Below are 22020 nucleotides of genomic sequence, written 5' to 3'. Positions count from 1 at the left end.
GTAAAATAACCCAATAAAAAACAATAGAAGCAGATTTTCTTTAATTTTATATTGCCTATGAAAACTTATGAAATATTTGCGATTTATAAATATGCGAAATATTTTTCTTGGGAAAATTACTAATCCTGCTAACACAGCTAAGAGTTTTTCTCTTATTTTACGGATAATTACGACAAATCTCACAAAAAGTCTTACCACTTTCGAAAAACTGGAAGAACTTGAGACATTATCGTCTCAAGAAAATGTTTCAAATATTTATGTGGTTCTACAACCTCCTGAAGATGATGGTAATGAAACTGGTGGCAATTTGGATAACGAAGATTGTAACAATTTGGATAATCTCTCCTGTCGCCAACTTGAGGTTCCAGCTGAAATTTTTGTCAATAAAAAGTCTGTAGATTGCAATGAAATTGTTCATAACAAAGATTGCGAAAATGAAAAAGTGCTAGAAATACGACTATCTTCCAGAGCCTCTTCTGGAGAGGGATTAGGGACCGATGGAAGGACTGATGTGACCTTAGAAATAGTCATTAGTTACAATTAAACATTCCAGTTCTGTAGAATTAGAATCCAATTTTACTCGTGTTGTGGGCCAGAAACGAAAACATGTATATTTACTGCAAAAATAAAACCACAAAGGCATGCAACAGAGGTAATGTAGTATTGCATAATAAGTGTTTCATACAGTTCCATGAGTAGTTTTTTTTTTATGATGTACATCCATTTCCATTTTCATCATATCTTAAGTTCATGAAAAGAGCACTTTTTGGTTGATGGCTAATATTTTGTTTGGTTTAGGCTGCTTTAGTTGTGTAAAACTTTGTTTTTCCATTGGTAGTAGTAGTTCTGTAAATTTATAATTTTTTAATTTTTTTTGTAAAAACTGAATCCTCACAGTAATAAAAAAATTTCCATTATATTAAACACGTAAAAGATTGACTAAATTATGTCCAATAACCTTAGTAAATACCCACTATTACAAAGCTCCCACCTGGGAATACTGAGTAACAGAGATAGCTTATATGCACAGTACTTTTGTAAAGTTAGTTAGTTAGTGGGGTTTAAAAAGAGCGCGTCAGCGACTATGGCTATGTGCGCCCTTATCTAAAATTCTTTACAGAACAGAGACATAATACAATAATCAGAATACTTAAAAGAACTAAAAAACGTTGCCACGATTAAAACGAGTTTCACAAATGCTGTTTCAACAGGGTGATGCATAAAACATTATAAAAATCTCAGACCTTAACTAGTATTCAAAAAGAGACAATAAAATAATAAAACAAATGCTACCATAAATAAATTATCTGGCGTATTTCTAAAATAGTCTGATGTAAAAGGTCCGAATGTTACGTTTGTTAAAAAACTTATATACTAAATAACGAATGTAACCTCCGGATGTAAAGGGTCCGGAGGACAGGAAAATGGGTCAATAAAAAATTAAATCACCCTGTCAAGTCCAGTACTCGATAAAAATCTCAGAACTGCATTTGTACAATTAAGATCATTTCCAAGAACGTCTCGCAGAGTCGGCGGAATTCCATATTGCCGATGGACACTGTCATATTTTCGACAATGCAATAAAAAATGTTCCACCACAAGTGGAACATGGCATAGATCACACTCCGGCTGAAGCTCGGCACGTAGCAGATGGCCATGTGTCAGATGACAGTGGCCAATCCTCAACTGGGTGAGTAAAACTTCTTCGTGTCGTGTCGCTCATGTGGACGAATCCCAAACTCGAACAGTATTCTTTATTCTACGTAATTTATTTTCCTCTTGTGCAGACCTTTCTCCTTCCCACTGCCACCATATTCTATATTTCAAATGATTTTGTAAGTCTTGGCACCTCTCGCGCCAATATACTAGAGTGCCATTCATAGCACCATCTTTGGCTGCAGCATCCGCGGCCTCATTCCCAGGAATTCCGACATGGCCAGGAATCCACACTACTCCAATCTCGGAGTCAGAGCCTAGGAGTGTGTGGAACAGCTGCTGAGTTCTTAACACAAGGGGATCATCTGAATAGAGAGACTGCAAAGACTGAATGGCACTTAAAGAGTCGGAGCAGATTAGATATCTGCCCCGAGGTTGTCGAATTAAAAACAATAAAACTCTGTAAAAAGCATATAATTCTGCAGTAAAAACACTGGTATATTCGCTCAGTTTATAGTTAAATATCTGTCCATTTGCAACGAAGGAGCAACCAACACAATCATTTACTCGGGATCCGTCAGTAAAAACTAAAGAATAATTTGGAAAACATGATAAAAGTTCACTGAAACGAAGTTATAAAAAAAAAGTTGGTGTAAAATTCATAAAACTTTGGCTCAGGCTTACATCAAACATGGGACGTCGCATAATCCATGGTGGAGTGGTGGTATATTCCAGTGTGCGAATTGATGGTAAATGGATGTCGAGCTCAGAAAGCAGTTCACGGAAACGCACGCCTGCTGGACGAGGTCTCCGTGGATTTTCACTGTATCGGCCGTAAAGAGACGAATGATGGAAAGAGTCGTAAGAATTGTGCTCAGGCTGCGAGCGGAGCTTAACCGCATATGAGCACAACAGGACATTACGTCGTCGATACAGTGATGGTTCCCCGCTTCACAATATAGGCTCTCTATCCGACTCGTTCGGAAGGCTCCTGTAGCGAGTCGTATCCCATGATGATAGATAGTATCTAAGAGACGTAGCTTAGATTTATTTGCTAAGCCATAAATAAAACATTAAAGATTTTTTAATTTGTCCTACAGAACAATCTCTGTAATTAATTGACAATTAATATTTGAGGAGAAAAATTCGCTCTGGCGCCGGGGATCGAACCCGGGTCCTTGGTTCTACGTACCTAGCCCTCTGACCACTGACCACTGAGCTACGCCTAATTAAATCCACAGTGCCGGATCAAACCTTCCTCCTTCAATATTTCCCTTTTGTCCTGACTCCAAGCTAGGCATATATGTTGACGTTTCATGTCCAAGTTAACTGCCATTATTCAAGGGGCGCACTCAGCTGAGTGACTTACTTGGCCGGGACATAAAACGTCAACATATATGCCTAGCTTGGAGTCAGGACAAAAGGGAAACATTGAAGTAGGAAGGTTCGATCCGGTGCTGTGGATTGAATTCGGCGTAGCTCAGTGCTCAGAGCGCTTGGTACGTAGAACCAAGAACCCGGGTTCGATCCCCGGCGCCGGAGCGAATTTTTCTCCTCATATATTAATTGTCAATTAATTACAGAGATTGTTCTGTAGGACAAATTAAAAAATCTTTAATATTCTCATAGCTAGCAGTGCATATTCTGTACAGATTACTGTGCACTTAACTGCGGAATCCCGGCCAAATAAGTCACTTAGCTCAGTGTGCCCCTTGCATAATGGCAGTTGACTTGGACATAAAACGTCAACATATATGCTTAGCTTGGAGTCAGCACAAAAGGGAAACATTGAAGGAGGAAGGTTCGATCCGGTGCTGTGGATTGAATTCGGCGTAGCTCAGTGGTCAGAGGCCTTGGTACGTAGAACCAAGGACCCGGGTTCGATCCCCGGCGCCGGAGCGAATTTTTCTCCTCAAATATTTTATTGTCATAAATAAAACAGCCATAATCCAGCTTAGAACGGATAAGAGCACGATAAAGACGTAAAAGCACTATGCGGTCTGCACCCGAACAAATCCCTGACAAAAGGCGTAAAATGTTTAACTATTTTTCACAACGCCTTCTCAAATCACGTATATGAGCCTCCCACGTTAATTTACAGTATAATCAAAGGTAAGGCCCAAAAACCTCGCAGCGTCCATATTGCAACTCCACTCCATTAAAACGCAGTTCAGGATGTGGATGGAGTCCACGATGGTTGTAGAAGTGAACACACTGCGTCTTTTGAGTGGAGAATTTAAAACCATTGCGAACAGACCATTCTGATAGCACGTTGATGACGAGCTGCAACTGTCGACCGATGGATGAAAGGTATCGGGAGCTGTAATATAAAATGAGGTCATCAACGTACAACAGAGAAGATACTCGGTCACCCACACAGTGGGCAATTTCATTGACCGCAATGCAGAAAAGAAGAACGCTAAATACGGACCCCTGCAGAATGCTGTTTTCTTTGAAATGTTCGTTAGAAAATGTTGTGCCTACTCGAACTCGGAAATACCGCTCTGCCATGAACTTCGCAATAAACGTTGGTAGACTACCACGAAGTCCCCAATCATGCAGAGTTTGCAGAATTCCATATCGCCATGTGGCATCGTAAGCCTTTTCTAGATCAAAGAAGACCGCCACAAGATGCTCTTTCTTGAGGAAAGCATCGCTAATGGCGGTCTCTAGCCGAACAAGATGATCTGCGGCAGATCTGTGCTTACGAAAACCACATTGGATATTAGATAATCGGTTTTCCGATTCGAGTACCCACATCAGGTGTTTGCTTATCATATTTTCCATAACCTTGCATACGCAGCTGGTGAGACAAATTGGCCTATAACTGCCAGGTAAAGAAGGATCCTTTCCCGGTTTCTGGACTGGGATTACAATGACGGAACGCCAAGAAGATGGAAATAGACCCTCTGTCCAGATTCTGTTGTAAATTGACAGAAGAAAGGATTTTCCAGGTGACGGAAGATTGCGAAGCATGCGATTATGGATGTTGTCGGGGCCAGGGGAGGTGTCAGGGGATGCGTCTAGTACCTCCTCCAGCTCCTCGGATGTGAACGGTGCATTGTAGTGTTCAGCGTTATCAGATTTAAAATTTAATTTTCGTGTTTTGCAGCATCTTTGATTTTCAGAAATTCCGGGACATAATTATTTGAGCTGCTTATGTGTGCAAAAGTGGTAGCAAAAATTTCAGCAATTTCTATGGGACTGGTGGTCGTTACTCCATTGTTCAGTATTCCCGGAATTACAGAACTACGTTTCTCCATTATTCGACGGACTTTGTCCCATATGATGTTTGATGGGACATTATTTTTCAATGAAATGACGTAGTTTGTCCAGGACGTCTTCTTATCATCGTACACAGAGTGACGAGCTTTGGCTCAAAGACGTTTAAACTGGACAAAATTTTCTTGGGTCGGAAGGCGCTCATATTGGCATAAGGCACGTCTACGGTCTCGGATTGCATCTCTGCAGGAATCTGTCCACCAGGGGACAGAGAAGCGTTTTGGCCTGCGGACGACCGGGAGATAGATAATTCCGCAGAGTTTATAACCTCATTTGAGAAATGTTCCACTACGGAGTCCACACCTTCTTGTCGCTTAACATCGAATGATATGGACTCCGAAAATCCGACCCATTCCGCCTTTTTAATAACCCAGTTTGGAGAGCGAGATTACGCAGGACGTAAAGCGGACATACGCATTCGAATGAAATAGTGGTCATTACCATGTAGGTCGTGAATCACAGACCATTTGAAATGCGTGGACAAAACTGGGCTACAAATGGAGATATCTATCATGGAGTATGCACCGTAAGACAAGGAGAATTCAGGGTAACAAGATTTACGTAAACGGGTACATACCTCTGCTATTTTATTTCCTCTGTCATCATCGGAATTTGAGACCTCTGAGTGGTGGGATGCATTGAAATCCCTCACTACCAGATATGGAGCAAGTACCTGCGACAGGATATGTTCAATTTTATGTAATGTAAAAGGAGTTACTGGAGTCATATAGAGACAGCCTATTGAAAATTGAATGGTAGGTAAAGTTATTGTGGCGCCTATGCATTGACGTGGAGTATTAATGTTGATAACAGAGGTAAAGATTCTTTGGTGGAGTAGGATGGTACACCCTTCATTGGTCCGTATACCAGCAAGATGGTCGTATCGGTGCACACTGTATCCTGATATATTCAGGGAGTTCTCAGGTCGGAGGTGTGTCTCCTGTAGACATAAAATATCAGGGTTCTCATGATAGATCAATTGTTGTAGTTCTGTATATCTGCTGCATACACCGTTCACATTCCACTGTACAATATCAGGCATTATGTGGAGCTGTAAATCATCTTCGTGGCTTTATAGGTGATTTTCTCTTATCTTTTCTATGATTTGGTGCTGCTGACAGAGTCTGCCTAGCCTTCGACCGGGGAGACTCACTCGCAGATCGTCGCACACCTGATCGTCAACTTGATCCAGGACGTGATCGAGACCCGTCAGCCGAACAAGGAGTGCGACGTCGCGACGATCTAGCAGGTCTTGAAGCTTTCTCTGTCGCCACGGTAGTGATCTTTTTTGGAATGTAAGGCCTTATATTAAGGCCACACGAGTCGTCTGACTCAGCAGTCTGAGTGGCAACGTCCGCATACGTCTAGGTTGCGTTCTCAATTCGCTTCCCAGGTATACTTATAAGAGGTGGCGTTTGCGTTGATGCATCAATTGCCTCTGTTGCCTTCTGCAATACTGCAGCATAGGACTTTTCAGTCACCTTTTTCCGTTGTTCTAAAATACGCTTACGCGCATCGAAAAACGTAGTATTTTCTGGGACTTGGAGCTCTTGAATATCCTTCTCTACCATATACTTCGGGAATTTTTTAGAATTAGCGGAGTGGTGGGACACGCTCGTACCCGACAAGGATGTATTCTGGTAGGACAGGCTTTTCGAAGATCAAAAAGACAGTGCTCAGGGGAACAGTCTGTCCGTGCCGCTTACGTAATAAAGTGTAAGCCTTGGACACGGAATGCTCCGCCAGCTCTAGTTGAATCTCTTCATCAGACATACCGTCCAGAGAATCTGTATGCACTACTCCCCGCGTGGTGTTCAGCGAGGAGTGCCGTTCGACTTTAATAGGGTAAGACCCTAGCAACTTCGCTTTCAACAGCGCCTCACTTTTTTTTAAGATAGTTTCGATGAGGAGACTAACATTGCGTAGTCGAGTTGCATTTTTGACCTTCCCAACGAGTCTCACGTAAAAGTGACTGATGTTTTTCATAGTCTTTTCTGTTCCGTCCTAGGTTATACTAATTAACTTTGGAGGTGGCACATTAACAGATACTTTCTCAGGGTCCGATTCCATAGTCGTGTCTATTCCTATCTTCCGTTTTTTATTCTTTTTTCTGAGAGAGGGGGAGAAGAGTGCGAGGACATTTAAACTGGTCCTCTCTGTGGAACCGTAGGCGTCAGCCTGCAATCGGGAAGCGAGAGAAAAGACACCAAAAAATTCTTCGTGGTCTCTGCCGGCTATGAGGACCTCCCCCCACATCCCGATCCCAAGCAACCCACCTCACGCAAGTTACCCTTCAAACTGGACATTACACACCTAATGGCAAGTCTTACACCAGAAGCGTGTCGTAGTTTTATGCCCCTACCACGGGAATAACCGCCCGTGGCTCCCCACTCTACACTGAACAATCTCACGACTATCCTGCTTCAGGGGACTTGTGGTTGATTATAATGCGACACCCATAAGTTAGCGATAACACGTCGGAGCGATATATATTCCCTAGTGGGCAGTGTCGGTTACCGGGACGTCTAAGTCGCCCCGGACCCCATTGCACCTCTACGTGAGTGTACTTGACCTCTGGTACGGACTCGGACTGCATATAGGGGCAGTATGAAGGGTCCACTGTTGCTTCGTTGCTGGGCGCCCTGACGGGCTACACAATTCGGAAGTCGCGCTCGAAACCGTGGGACAGGACCACGGAGATAGGAAATATCCCCCCTGGTGAGACGGGAGTTATAAGCCTAAGAACTTTAACCTAAGAGGGAATATAATGATCTAGAAGAGGAAGAATAATGTAACCTCATCAGGCATTCTTAACGTATCCCGTCATGTAGGCGAACGTGGAAAAAGCAAAAACAGCGGGGATCGAGAGGTGAAAGTGTCTGTGATGATGTGGTGGACGTTCCGCATGCAATGGTGGCCGGCGAAAAGAAATAGAGCGATGAAAAAGCCGAGAGAACGAAAGGGGCTGGGTGGTAATAAGTCGATTAATGTCCGAAAATGAAAAGCACGAGAGCCACCATTGCTTCCCCCGGTCACCAACTTGGCGGAACCCACCTCGACCAGGACCTATTTGCAATACATTTTAATATTATTCTGCCATCTACGTCTGCCTCGCTCAAGGTCTTCCAACTAATACTCTGTACGCATTTCTAAATTAACTGATACGTGCTACATGCGCTGCCATCTCAAATGTCTGTATTTAATGTTGCTAATTATGTTGGATGAAGAATACAATTCGTGTAATTCTGCGTTGTGTAACTTTCTCCATTCTCCTGTAACTTCATCCTCTTAGCCTCAAAGATTTTCCTAACCATCTTGTTTTCGAACACGCTTACTCTGTCTTCCTCTCTCAAAATGAGAGTCCAAATTTCACAATCATAAGAATAACCAGTAGCATAACTGTTTTATAAATTCTAACTTTCAGCCAGAGCGGGTAGAAGAGAAAGTGTGGTAACTCTGCTAGAGTCTAATGGGACTTTTAAACCCTATGCTGTCGCCGCGGAAACTGAGCGAAACTTAGGCGTGACGGTCTGCTTAAGATCTCAGTTTTCCTCTTCTTACTGTGGACAGAGCCGATAGAACCCGTTGTGCTGCGAAGTTAAAGAGACATTTCTTGTATTCGAGTGATCTTTATTGTGCCGTTTATGTGAGTGATTAGTGAGTGAGTGAGTAAGGGAGTAGAAATATGCCTTGTTGTTTTGTTCCTGGGTGTAAATCCGGTTATAAAAGCTGTAAGGAGGTAAGACGTTTCTTTTTTCCACCCAAAGACAAGGCTGTTTTTCAGAAGTGGTGTAAAGCAATTCCACGAAAAGACAGAAAACTGCATGCTCGTTCCTATGTCTGTGATATATATTTTTCTGAGGATTTGATCGTAAAAGCCGACAAGTTTATTATTGATGGCAAGGCGGTAGAACTTCCACGGAAAAAATGGCGACTAACACCCGATGCAATACCACATATTTTCCCTAACTTGCCTCGATATCTTACAAAAAACGAAAAGAAGAGGAAATCCCCAACCGAAAGGACATCAATCCCTTCTCATAGAAATGTGCCCTTACCTGTAAATAACAATAACGCCCATACTTCAACAATGACAAGTCCTGATGAACTTATAAACATTCGTGTTTCCGACAATAATTGCGAACATTTAAAACAGAAAATTATTGTATTAAGTAGAAAATTGAAAACAGCCAATAGAAATTTAACTAGAATTAAAAATCAATTTAGTGGAGCCAAGGCTAAAATAACTCTCTTAGAGAAGGAAGTTAATGAAATTAAGAAAAGTAAAGCGGAATTTAAATGCAATTGCAAGTTCCTGAGCAAGAAACAAAAATTAATAATTGATACCATGGTAAAGAAGTGCCAGGTCAAGGATGCAAGAGGCATGCGTTATGACAGTGAATTTCTTCTGGAAAGTTTATTGTTCAAAATAAAATCCCCAAAAGGATATAGGCATTGTTTGAACCACGAACTTTTACCACTTCCTTCAGAAGATTATTTAAGGCGCCTCTTAAAAGGCATGAAATGTTCATATGGTGTAAATAGGCAGGCAGTTATCGCATTACAAAAGCATTTCGTTGATGAAATTGACGAAAACAAAAAATTGGGAATCTTAATTTATGATGAGGTGAAGTTACGCGAGGAGGTAGCGTTTAATAATATTTCACTTAAGGTGGAAGGGTTTGTTAATTTGGGAGACGTGACACCCGAAAATCAGAAGAACACCTTAGCTAACCATGCGCTTGTATGCATTTATGTGCCATTACTCCACAACTGGGTACAACCTGTTGCAGTATACGCAAGTAGAAATCCTACACCTGGAGACACATTGTCAAAAATAATTTTGCAAGTAATTATTCAGCTTGAACGAGCTGGTGTCAAGGTGATTGGATTCACATCTGATGGGAGCCAGACAAACAAAGCCGCTTGGAAATGTCTTGGCATATCTGGAAAAAATGGAAAAGTTAATTGTTCTCTCCCTAACCCCGTAGACCAGAAAAGGAAATTATGGGCGTTTTCTGATGCGGTACATATTTTAAAATGTATCAGAAATAACTTTCATGACAAGGGTATAGTACAATTTAGTAACCAGGACATAAACTTTGATGTTTATAGATGGGTATATTTTAAAGACACATCTCCTGAATTTTCAGGGCTTAGGTCATGCCCCAAAATTACATCTAGTCACATTGACCCTACTTCCTTCCAGCGAATGAACGCAAGACTAGCATTCCAGCTGTTTAGTGCGAGCATGGCAAAGTCCATACAATTTTTTAGGGCCATAAATTGTGATGGGTTTGAGGGAAGTGAAAGTACAGAAGAATTCACAAGGCAAATGAATGACCTTGCAGACGCACTAAACTCAAAGACTCCCTCCTCTGCCCTGTACAAAGGATCCTTCCATTATAAAATTTTAGGAAATATATTACACATAATTGACAGTAAAAAGAACACGTTCGCCTCAGAAAGAACCCTTGAATCACTCAGAGTAACAATTCAGAGCACTCTCGAAATATCCGACTTCTTATGGAATTGCGGATTTAAATACATTCTGACAGCAAAATTTAACCAAGACCCTCTAGAGCGACATTTCGGAATTATAAGATCATTATCTTGTGATGATCATCTGTCTACCATAGACTTTCTGCATCTGCACATGCTTCAATCTGTCTATGTTCCAGTTAAAAATGTGCTCTCTTCAAGTGCAAATTGTGAACCCCTAATTGAACCTCCCCTTACTTCCTTCATGAATCAAATGCGCACCCTTGCGAGAGCTACAGAAGAAACAAATAAGGAGCGTAAAGCCGCCGCCTTGAAGAAAATCAGTGATAAGTTGGTGGTTGATGATAATCCAATTGAAATGTACGATTGGGAAAGTAATCTGCCTTCTCTTACACAGAGTGACAAGTTAGCAAAAGAGTGCCTTGTGTATTATTTAGCGGGTTATATCTCAATAAAGCATCCAGATTTACTGACTGTGTGTTCTGCGTAAATAAGCTTCGCAGTGCATCACTAAGAGAAGAGAATGTGTCCGCTTTCACTAAAATTAAAGATTATTGAAGCTCGAACTCTTTTCTAATTCATCCTTCTGAAGGTGTTATGAATGTTTTAATGCAAACTGAGACAATAGTTGGTGTCAAATAATAGTTTGTGGGGTGATATTTTTTATGATACGCTAGACAGCCTTATCGAGTACAAACTTCATGTGCCAACGCTAGGATGCAATGAAGAACATGCCATGGAAATAGTTCCTAAACTTATTTTCCATTATTTGAAGTGTCTCATCTTTTTCCGGGCCAAGGAAATTCGGAAGGAACTTCAGTCATCAAAAATGGCGAAATCATCCCGCAAGCTCTCAAAAGTCGCAAGCATCTAGTTTCTGCCTCATTAAAGGTACATGTTTAATAAAATTAGTATTTTATTTTTAATAACACTTTAGTTGTAATTAACGTAGAACTTGTTTTAGTAACCCAACAAGTATAATTCTGCTTTATATGTAGGCCTACAGTTTAATCTGGTTTGTAATTATATTAAGTTTGTTTATTACACTCCACAACACAAGATGTTTCTAATCAAACATATGAGGATGTAATAAAGCAAACATAGTTAATTTAATATTCTCTAATAAGTGGCATAAAACTACATAGTTAACGTAATGCTATTAAATTACTTTTATTTACAAAAAGAAAAAACTTAGATATGGTATCTCAAAAGTTCAAAACTTGCATTGGCATAGATATAATATCGAAGCTTGATTTGTAAGTCTGAGTTTCACGTAATATTTATTTTTCCCCTTGGGTTGCGAATAAACCAGATACAACTGAAACTAATAGGTAAGCAGTAGTAAAAAAATATTGGTGAAAATATAATGTCCCATTTGATATATTATATTATACTTTCTTGTACATCGAAAACTATAATTTTGTGTCAAAATGTACTTACAACAACACAAAAATGTTCAGTTTTGCGAAGCTGTACTTTTTTTTGCGTTTTTCTCTCTGAAGCTGGCAGAATGTTCCAGTTTACTGTTGATTATTATACTCATATTTACGATTCAGGAGTGAATGATATAACTCAAGAGTAGTTAATGTAGTAGTATTACATTTTTTAAATAAGTAAAATATTGTGATAAACTATAATATACTTTTTTCTAGTGGGTATTTTAAAAACATCTGCATTGACTCGAATAGCGCTCCTGAAACTGAGAACAGAAAACAAAGCGAGCACCGCTCTGCGACGAACCGCTGGACTAGTGGAAGTATCGTCACTTTCTCTTCTACCCGCTCTGTTTCAGCTTTAAATATCTACATCACACCGCCATTAAATATATGGAAAAGACACATACCACTTGATTAATAACTATAAAAATTATTCATTTTTAATAATATTATCTTACGTAAGTTTTGTATAGACCACTATATAGCCGTCAAGCAGTAAATATTACAGAAATGAAGATCTAACTTCAAATATTCTCTATGCCTACTTATATAACCTTATGCGCTTATTTCTTGAAAATCCAATGGGTATTCTAAGGCTCACAGATTATCCTTCAGCTTTGCCCCTGCTATCTCACTCATCTGAGCTGTGTGACTTTAAAATTGCTTCTCAAGACACACTTCCAACAACTAAATTTCAGATCTCGAAAACTTAGTGGATAAGAACAACGAAGGCGTAGTGACGACTTGAACAAATTTTCAGTCATTATGAACAGTGGACTGAGAGTGGCGTTACCAGCAAAAAGTGAATTTGAACAATACTGCCACCTCTCTATAGACTTACCGATATGTACGGTAATGCCGGTAGTGGCAGGACTGTGAACTGTTTCGAAACATGTATTGAGGTGAGTTTTTTCTTATTGTCGGGATATGTGGAGAGGATTAAGACGATTACTTACGTATTTGTTGACATTAATTTCGACGGTCAACATGTACACGGAGCATTTGATTTGTGCTGTGGAATGTTGTGGTACGCAACCGATGATAACAAATACTCTGTGTACGACTTGGCCGCGCGAAACACAGTTCGAAAGAGGTTATGGTAGCACACAGACCGTACAGACCGCCATCTGTTGCTACGACGTTCAAGTTATACCGTACACGTTCTCAAGTTCAGATTGAATGCCTTGATTAATAGGCAAGTTCTCTGACATAAAAGCTGAAACTCGCTTCAAATCGCTGACTCATCAACAGTGACGTCATGACACACTTTGAAATTAACACTCAGTAGATAATATCACAGTCTAGTATATAGTCACAAAGCACAATACATAGTAAATATGCATCCATAGATAGTTGCTAACCACTAGGATCGCTAATATCACCTCATTACAGACAATGCGAAATAGTACCGGCACAGTCCATTGTTCCTAGCACCCTCAAAACTCAATCTTCGTGACTGTATATACTAGATTGTGATAATATCCAAAAAATATCCAGTTCTTGCATTTAGTTGCCATCTTGCTGACTCAGAGTAAGGAAAATAGCTCGAAATAGTGAGACATTGTTGGCTGCTACAAGTTCAGAGTTTATTCAGAGATATGTAAATAGCATTTTGTTAGTAAATTGGTTATAAATATATGTATAAATGTTATATTTGAAGGTATAAGGTTTATTTTTATATAAATGGTATTGTGGTCTTTCAGATACCAATACCAAGTTCTGCTGATTATTCTCCAATAAAGCCTAAGAAAAGATTAAGGAACAAAGACAACTGGAAAAGAAAAATTTTGAATGGAGATGAATATACATCAACACCAGGACAACATATTCCTGCAAAGACAGTAGCTCCAGATTGCCACTGTAAAAGAAAATGTACATCCAAGTTCTCGGAGATGACTAAAAAAACAAGTTATTGAAGAATTCAATAATCTGAGTGATAGGAATTTGCGGGATGTATACTTGATACGGTACAATGACCTCATTTGTGAAAGCAAGAATGGAGTTTCTGGATCTGAAAGTGAGGCATCTTATCACGAGATTTAAAGACTCTTTTAAGGAAAATTATTTCTTGATCTGTTTGGTAAATGTGTTTAGTTTTCATGTTCTTACCTTATAAAATAATTTATATGAATGACGAATAAAATCACTACATATAAAACCATTAATTTCTTATATTACACCCATTGCTATATTCTTTAAAACAAGTGTGCAAGAAATGGATAATTCCGGTACATATTTCTCCCTTTCTCTCAAATTTTTGGATGAGCTACAAGCCAGAAAATTTAAGCGAAATTGCACATTCATTTATACTTTCAGATTAAATTCAAATAATCTACGAAATGCAAATTTAATGTAGTGTAAAAGTTTATCTCGTTTTTCTCAGAACTTTACCTTTGGTTATTATCTAGTTCGTGAACTCATCTCTACTTATTACAGCATAGGTCTTATAGCATTTTTCTACTTCTGGCTTTAATTTATGAAGGAGTGGGACTTCACTTGGAAAAATTGTATTAAACTCTGTTAAGTATGCCTAAAACATATGACATTAACTCCAAATTAGCCGAAGTAAATCTGTTATCCATGGTTGAAAACATATTGTCTGTTGTAGTAGATGTCTCTTTAATTATGAAATTTTAATAAACATACTATATATATATATATATATATATATATATATATATATATATATATATATATACCGTAAAGTGGGGTGACTTTGAACGCTGAGGTGACTTTGAACAGTAATTTAGCTCCTTACTAAATTAAATGCTGTAGCCAATTGCGAAAAAACTGTTTAAGTTGTCAATAAATTAGTTCAGTTTTTTCGCAATAGGGTACAGCATTTAATTTAGAAGGGCGCTAAATTACTGTTCAAAGTATATATATATATATATATATATATATATATATATATATATATATATACAGGGACATCATTTTATTTTTACTTCAATTTTTATTGTACCTGAGTTTTTTAATGTACTTCACTCCCACCCCTTCTACTAATGAAGTTCAACCGTCTTCCACACAGATCCAAGACTGCATATACAGTCGTAGTAGCCTTACGGTACAGTACGTTCCAAAAATATGTTCGCGTTTTCCAGTGACGAAAGAGCTTTCAATATTGAATCATTTTCGCACAGGTACTGTCGTCCATTTGCTTACGTCGTATCCCGGTTTCCCCCACCAGCTTTTATTCGCCAGCTAATGGCTGGGCTGTCTTAGCTCCTTTCTCAGAATATTAATTTCTGTTAAGAATTGGACGTCTACGTAATATTATACAACTGTTTAAAATAACTTGAATAAAAGGGCATTGTTAAGTAATTAACTGTCACGTGATTTCCTCCCTTTCTACGACCCTATGACATAACCACTTGGACGGAGAGTAGATAGTATGTCTGAGTAATTTTATCTTTTCGGATCGGGCAGAAGTGAAGATTGAATCTACAGTACCTAAAGTACCCTTTTATAGAGTAGGTACGGAATTATTTCAACATGATTTACTAGTACGAAGAACGAAACTAGTAATTGGGATTAGGTACAATAGTCTATAGTGCGATAATATGCACAATAGAACTGAAGCCTGTATCGAAATGAACGGCCACCTTTTTAAAAAATGTGTTTAAATATCCATATTATGATTATTTTTCAATTGAACTTCATTCTGTATATTGTACGCTAATGTGCTGTAGACAGTATAATATACACTACATAATGAATACGTCCACATGGACAGCTCAGTTCGTGAGTAAAATCATTTATTGTTAATACTGTACTGTATTTTGATTAAACAAAAACCCAATGAAAATTATCAAACTCAAAAGCGCAATATTTCCTAGTTTACGTAAATGGATGAACTACTTTTCTACCCTCCTATCTTTAGTAAAGTGATTTGTTTGTATATTACGCCAGTATCATCGAAGTTCAGTCGTGGAATGGGGTAGCAAACGTCGTTGATCCAGAGGTATAGGCAAGTTAATATTGAAAATATTAGTAAAAATAAAATGATGTTCCTGTATATATATGAAACATAGTTTATGAACACTTTACAAAAGATGATAATTAAGATTGGTAAAATTCAGACATGTTTCGGAGGGTGCCCCTCTATCTTCAGTGACATTACCACGACTGCAAAAGGAAAATAAGTATATATATAAGGTTCGTGGATAGTTATGTTTAAAAAATAAAGAACAAAAAATATACGATGTCTGAGTATTAATATTTAATTCATATAAGGCTAGAACAGGTTAACAGCTTAATGGCCAGTGTGTGTTCTATTCAAAAATATAAAAGAATAAAAGATATAAAAGTTAAAATAGATAAAACTGGTATTTTTAAAAGAAATTAACATCATAAGAAGTAAGTACTATCTAATAGTAAAAAAACATGTATCATGTATTAAAAAGTACAAAGAGTAAATGAAAAAAAAAAAGAATGGACAGAATTACAATCTGGACGCAAGACTCACCACTGGTTCAGGTGTTCGACCGCGATGTATCGTGGCTTAAAGGAGACTAACTACGATGAAGGGAAGGGACAGAGTTTGCGTTGACTGATACTAAGTTAATCTTTTCCTGTTCAAATCGGAAGTAATATAAAGGTCACAAAGAATGTTTTTTTTTCATGAATTGCTTTATCATTTAAATTTTGAGGGTTAATAAATTTGTCTTTATATATTTCAATAGATTCTAAAATGTTTAATAGTTTACCTTTCCTGTTAATATGTAAGATTTCCATGCCTGTGTTAATATCTGTAAACAAATGTTGATTATTAAAATATATGTTACTGAAGGCAGAATGCGAAATTTCATGAGAAATGTTTTTATGTTCTTTAATCTTATATTGAAATTTCGGCTAGTTTGACCTATATATGTGGCATCACATTCTGGAAACTGACATTTTAATTTGTATACGCCTGAGGAATTAAATTTATCAAAATTGCTAGTAGGAAATTTATTTAAAAAATTTTACCAAAAGAGTTGTTAGTTTTGTAAGCAATATTGAAATTTAGTTTTTTTTTTTTTTTTTTTAATAGAAGAAATATTGTGAACATATGGACTCGAATAAACGAAACTGATATAATCTTTTCGTTCTTTGTTGCTTGACAGACGTGTGAATTTTTTTAATTTTTTTTCCGATTTGTCTCATAGATAATCCTGTCTATCATCTTCGTGTTATAGTCATTGTCTATTGCTATTGTGTAAATGATGCTTAATTCTTTATCGTATCCAACCCATGAACACTGTTTTAAGTGACCTTAGATGTGTGAGTTAAATATGAAATTTTAGATAGGCTTCATGTGCATGATACTTCTCCGTACTCTATCAAAGCACGATTTCAGAAACAACCAACGAGTAACGCAAGAGGATATGATATTGTGTATTTCAGTATGAAAAAACACTTTGAATTCTTTAAATGTTTCTCTCTTACCAAAATTTCTGCTGAAATGTGAACCTAAGTTTCTCAGCAAATCAACACTTCTTGGAAGTTTAAAGCATGTTTTCGAAGCACAAAGATGCATCATGTGGCATGAACATTAATATACTCTACATGTGAGAATCCTTTCTTTAAGCTCGAAAAAATCTTAGTGTTGTTCTCCAACCATAACATTTGTTGTGTCCGAGCTAAAGCTAACGAGATTATCAAGATTAATGTTCTTTGATTTTAGAGAATCCATCATTGCCTTGTACAGAGAATTCACAGTACCTGACGAAACATCAAACATATACAAAAAAAGAAAGTTTTTATATGGTCTGAATCCAAATCGAAATACACAATTGTTAATGCACATTATTTTTAAATACTTAGATCAGTCGTTTCATCCATGATCAGTGAATAGAATGTACCTGGACGTCTCAGTTTATCAGTGTGTCTCTGAAAATGACTTCCCTAAGACAAACCTCATAACACTAATTATTTTGGTACGTTTTGAATCAACCTTCTCAGCGATTTTTAATCGGAAAAAACATCCTTGGAAAGAGCAATGAATGTATCCACAGTGCTAAATGGTAAATTATTGGCAGCAACAAGTGCTGATAACTTAATTTCTGTTCTTTTCACACCGTCAGCATTGCTACTCAGTGTTAAAGATACATCAGGATTAGATTCAACAGTTTTCATTTCATTAATATGTTTGGCAATTTCTGAATGTCTAAAAATTTCAGATTTATGCGCTATTATATAATTATCACATATGTACCTTGCAGTGCGCCAAGTCATGTCCGTCCCTCCATTTGCTGCTCTTTCTTAACCTACAAATGCATTCCAGTATAACTTAGCCAAGAATCACTAAATCTATTTATTTAGATGTTTTTTGATTTGACGTTGATGTAGTTGGAGCATTCCGATTTGCAATAGGCTCACTGTGTAAATTAAGAGTTTCAGAAAAATTGCAAGTGTCAGGAACGTTAGATGGATCATCTGGATTGTCCGTAGATTTACACTAACACTTGCTTTACGGAACCACTCATCCATTTTTTAAGAAACATTACAAACAATACAGCTAATTTTATTACTATACTATTTGTTTAACTGACCACAACTATCACCAGCAGAAGAACGTTCAATCAACTAGAACTGTGAAACTCAACTAGGTCTGCAGCAGCGAACTGCGAGATACTACTAATAATCTGCTGATTCATCATGACCAGTTCAACACACCAGTAGCCAGAACAAGCGAGAAAAGAAACCGTTGAATTCCCCAATCACTATTCTCACACATAGTGTACAGAACTTAAAATTTGTAATTCATTGACATAATACATTTCGAATTAAAAAAGGAATAATTGATTAAATGGCGATCTTACTCGTGTTAATTATGTAGGCCCAAAGCATGTGCGGCTTACAGCTGTTTCGGTGCTTCTTCACACCATCCTCAGAGCCTCCCATTGTTTAGATTTTATGGAGTCATACAATTGTAAATAATTACCACATTTGAAGTTATAATTACTCTGTCTACTACCTATTTCTTACCAGTTTTATTCAGATTGCAATTATATTTAGCTATATCTTATATGTATTAATATATAAAATAAAGTTTTTTTACATGCATATTAATTTATTTTTATTCGACATAGGGGAGAATGACAAGTCAGTATGAAAATGATGAAAGGATCAAGAAACGAAAAAACGTTGAGAAGTACGGGAAAATAGCCCATTCACATATGGAACTTAATTTTGTTATCGGTATTAATATTATTAGGAGTTAATAATATAAGTAGGTTAATTACGGTATTATGCATGTTTTCTTATTGTTATTTTTAGGAAGCATAAAAGGACTTAGAAAATTGGTGCACTGGTGTGCTCACGGCAGCCTTGATCTCGATTGTTGCTATAGTGCTACATTCTATAGTTTAATATGTTCTTCCTTTTACTGTGGTATGTTAATAAAGTTTATTAATTTTGTATTGAAGTGCAAAAGCCGAAGAATTGGAATCCTCTTTTAGTTTCATATTTGTTTTATTACAGTTACACAATGTACATACTTACTCCTTAACGAGTTTTATTTTTCGACAGCATAGGGATCTATATTTATTACCTATATATCCTAATTTTATTTGGCTAAATGGCCACCATTTCACGGCCCTCGTCTATTCCGTAGCAACGCCTTTCTTTTCGCTAGACCAAAATTCGATTTAAAAGTTAAGAAATTGTCTTCGAAATAACCTGTCACATAATACACACCTAATCAAACCTAACCTAACCTGTCACATAATACTACACCTCTATAGTAACATTCCTCAATTTTAGTATCATTTCGTTTGCAAATGTTGCCCGCCTTGGTGTACGTGTCGAGAACCATCTAATGGAAGAAGTGGAACGTAATAGTGAACGTCTTTTGTCTCCATTCTCCATAATTACGTTTAGTTAGTTCGTTAAGCGTGTGCTTTGTGAATGAATCAATGTGTTAATGCAGTGATAATTCCATATATATTATGTAGTGCAGTAAAAATTGAGGTGAATGTAGAGTATCCAACGCCCACTGAACGAATATTTCACTTTTATCACTGCCAATGTTGCGCTATAATCGTATATGCAAGGTAGGCTATAACAGAAACCTAAACTAACCAAACCTAACCTGTCAAAGAAGCAACAAGTTATACTAAATATGTGTAAAATTGGCCTATGTCTCTATAGTGGGCGGGACATAAGTAACATTGACCAAAATATTGAAATGTGTTGTTGTGATAAAAGTGTTGTGCTTATCATTTAGAACATGATTCTTATAACTATTGACTATATTCTTTCTAGTCTTACAGTTTATAGCATATACTATTACCAGTTGCTGTACTTTACTGCATCTATTTGTCTATCAGTTATGATAAGGTCTACAGTGGTCGCTATATAGACTCCCGAAGGAATAAGAGAAGAGGGAGATAAAGTGGTCCATTGGAGCTTGCTTGTGTTGTATTCCTATTGGACGAAAACTACGGTACCGAACATTTATCACTTAATGTTTAAACACTGATATATTATGCCTGTTAATAAGTCAGTTCATTATTGCAAGAAAGTCGTATGTTGTTGGTGTGTTGCAACGTCTTCCAAATGAGGTTACATTTTTTTAAGTAAAACATTCCAAAATGCTTATAGCCTATGAATGCGTTATATTTTTTTATCAAATGCATAGACCTATATGTCACTTTCGGTCTGTTATTATTAGCTATATGTTTTCATTTATTTTTATTGCAGCCACCAGCGTACCTTAGGTGGGTAAAGCGCTTGCCTGCCGATCCGGAGTTCCACTCGGGCGCGGGTTCGATTCCAGCTTGGGCTGATTACCTGGTTGGTTTTTTTTTAAAGTTTTTCCCCAACTATAAGGCAAATGTCAGGTAATCTATGGCGAATCCTCAGCCTCATCTCGCCAAATATTGCGCTATCATCAATTTCATCGACGCTAAATAACCTCGTAGTCGTTAAATAACCAAAAAAAAAAAAAAAAAAATACTGCTCTTCGCCTTCTATTGCGGAATTAGTAAAAACACTTATTGTTAATCGATAATTATGTGGATGAGAAAACTGTAGGGCTTCAAGGGTTGCCACCTGTCCCAATTTTGTCGGTATCGTCCCTACACTTTTGTAACTGTCCCGTGTCCCGACACGAGTATGCCATCTTCGATGCTGTTGCTCAGGAGTGCACTGTATGTTGGCCTTCAGGGTTCGAATCTCGTCTGCAGTACTCGCACCAGCCATTGTGTATTTTCCTGGGGTGATGCTCGTTTTCCGGAATATGTTCAATTCAACTTCGTTGCCACAATAGAAGTGGCAGATAGCATCCATGGCCCCAAGTTTTAGGGTTGTACAACCTACGTACATTTCTTTGGGGCAACATCTCCAAATCAAACCACTGAAAGACTCGTTTCAATTCTGAGTCTTGTCATGCAAACATCTGCTCAGCATGCTTAGTTTTGTAAGCCTTTCGTAAATAGATTTAACCTACTTCTTGGCACAAGCAGCTGTGCATGGAGTATGAAAAAATAAAATTTCGTCCATCAATAATGGGAAAACCTAAACATGTTATATATGTTTAAAAAGTAGAAGAATCAGGCTATAATAAGGTATGAGACAAAAAACAAAATGTTAATTTTTTGAAGAAAAATTGCCAATCTCGGAATCGATGCATACCTTAAATGCTTTCCTCTTAGTATTAAATATTTTTCTGAGATTAGTGGAGTTGCAGAAAAATTACTTAGTTTTATGGTGATTCAAATGAAACAGTTGACGTTATTTTTGAGAAACTGAAATCTATTTTAGATGGACGCGGTTTGAAAGTTTCTAATATAACAAGTTTTGGTGCAGACATTGCAGGGGTCAAGTACAGAAAATACCACTCAGTGTTTCAGAATTTCAAATCTATGAATAACAACATAATTCAAGCGAATTGTAATTGTCACGTTACTCATAACATGGCCAAAAATGCATGCAAAGAGATGAAATTTCATATCGAGAGTGTAGTACTAAAACTTTAGAACGAGTTTTCGTCTTCTAGTAAGAAAACTAATGAACTCAAAACCTTTGTCGGTTTGTTGTCCCTATAGCTAGCTCTAAAGCGTTTCTAAATTGGAACTCTATACAATCCTATTTTCTTTCTCAAGGAGAAGAAGAAACAAATCCATTAGTATGGACTTCCGTAAGAGGAGTGGACGAA

At 37.6% G+C, this 22020-nt stretch overlaps 2 protein-coding genes across 8 annotated transcripts in view; both read left to right on the top strand.

Annotated features, from left to right (window-relative positions):
• The window catches only part of LOC138693324 (zinc finger protein 391-like), a 49039-nt gene extending 34998 nt beyond the window's left edge, over nt 1-14041 (top strand). The window contains exon 7 of one of the 4 annotated variants that reach the window (XR_011330285.1): nt 13580-13673. Coding sequence is in view for 3 of the 4 variants with exons in the window: in XM_069817213.1 (XP_069673314.1) it covers nt 13580-13792 (213 nt within the window). In the remaining variant the exon portion in view is untranslated. Of the gene's footprint in view, nt 1-6059; nt 6536-13579 lie in introns of those variants that run through there. The other 3 variants (XM_069817213.1, XM_069817218.1, XM_069817217.1) reach the window with 3 other exon arrangements.
• A 5154-nt stretch (nt 14042-19195) lies between these two features.
• LOC138693241 (oocyte zinc finger protein XlCOF6.1-like) overlaps nt 19196-22020 on the top strand; it is a 28733-nt gene continuing 25908 nt past the window's right edge. For 2 of the 4 annotated variants that reach the window (XM_069817056.1, XM_069817059.1), the window contains exons 1-2: nt 19196-19253; nt 20565-20704. In XM_069817056.1, coding sequence (XP_069673157.1) covers nt 20698-20704 — 7 coding nt within the window. In that variant the 5' untranslated portion in view covers nt 19196-19253; nt 20565-20697. The other 2 variants (XM_069817057.1, XM_069817058.1) reach the window with 2 other exon arrangements.

This window comes from Periplaneta americana, chromosome 17, assembly GCF_040183065.1.
Source record: "Periplaneta americana isolate PAMFEO1 chromosome 17, P.americana_PAMFEO1_priV1, whole genome shotgun sequence".
Taxonomy (NCBI): domain Eukaryota; kingdom Metazoa; phylum Arthropoda; class Insecta; order Blattodea; family Blattidae; genus Periplaneta; species Periplaneta americana.
Note: the sequence above shows the minus strand (reverse complement) of the source record. Positions and strands in the feature narration are given on the sequence as shown.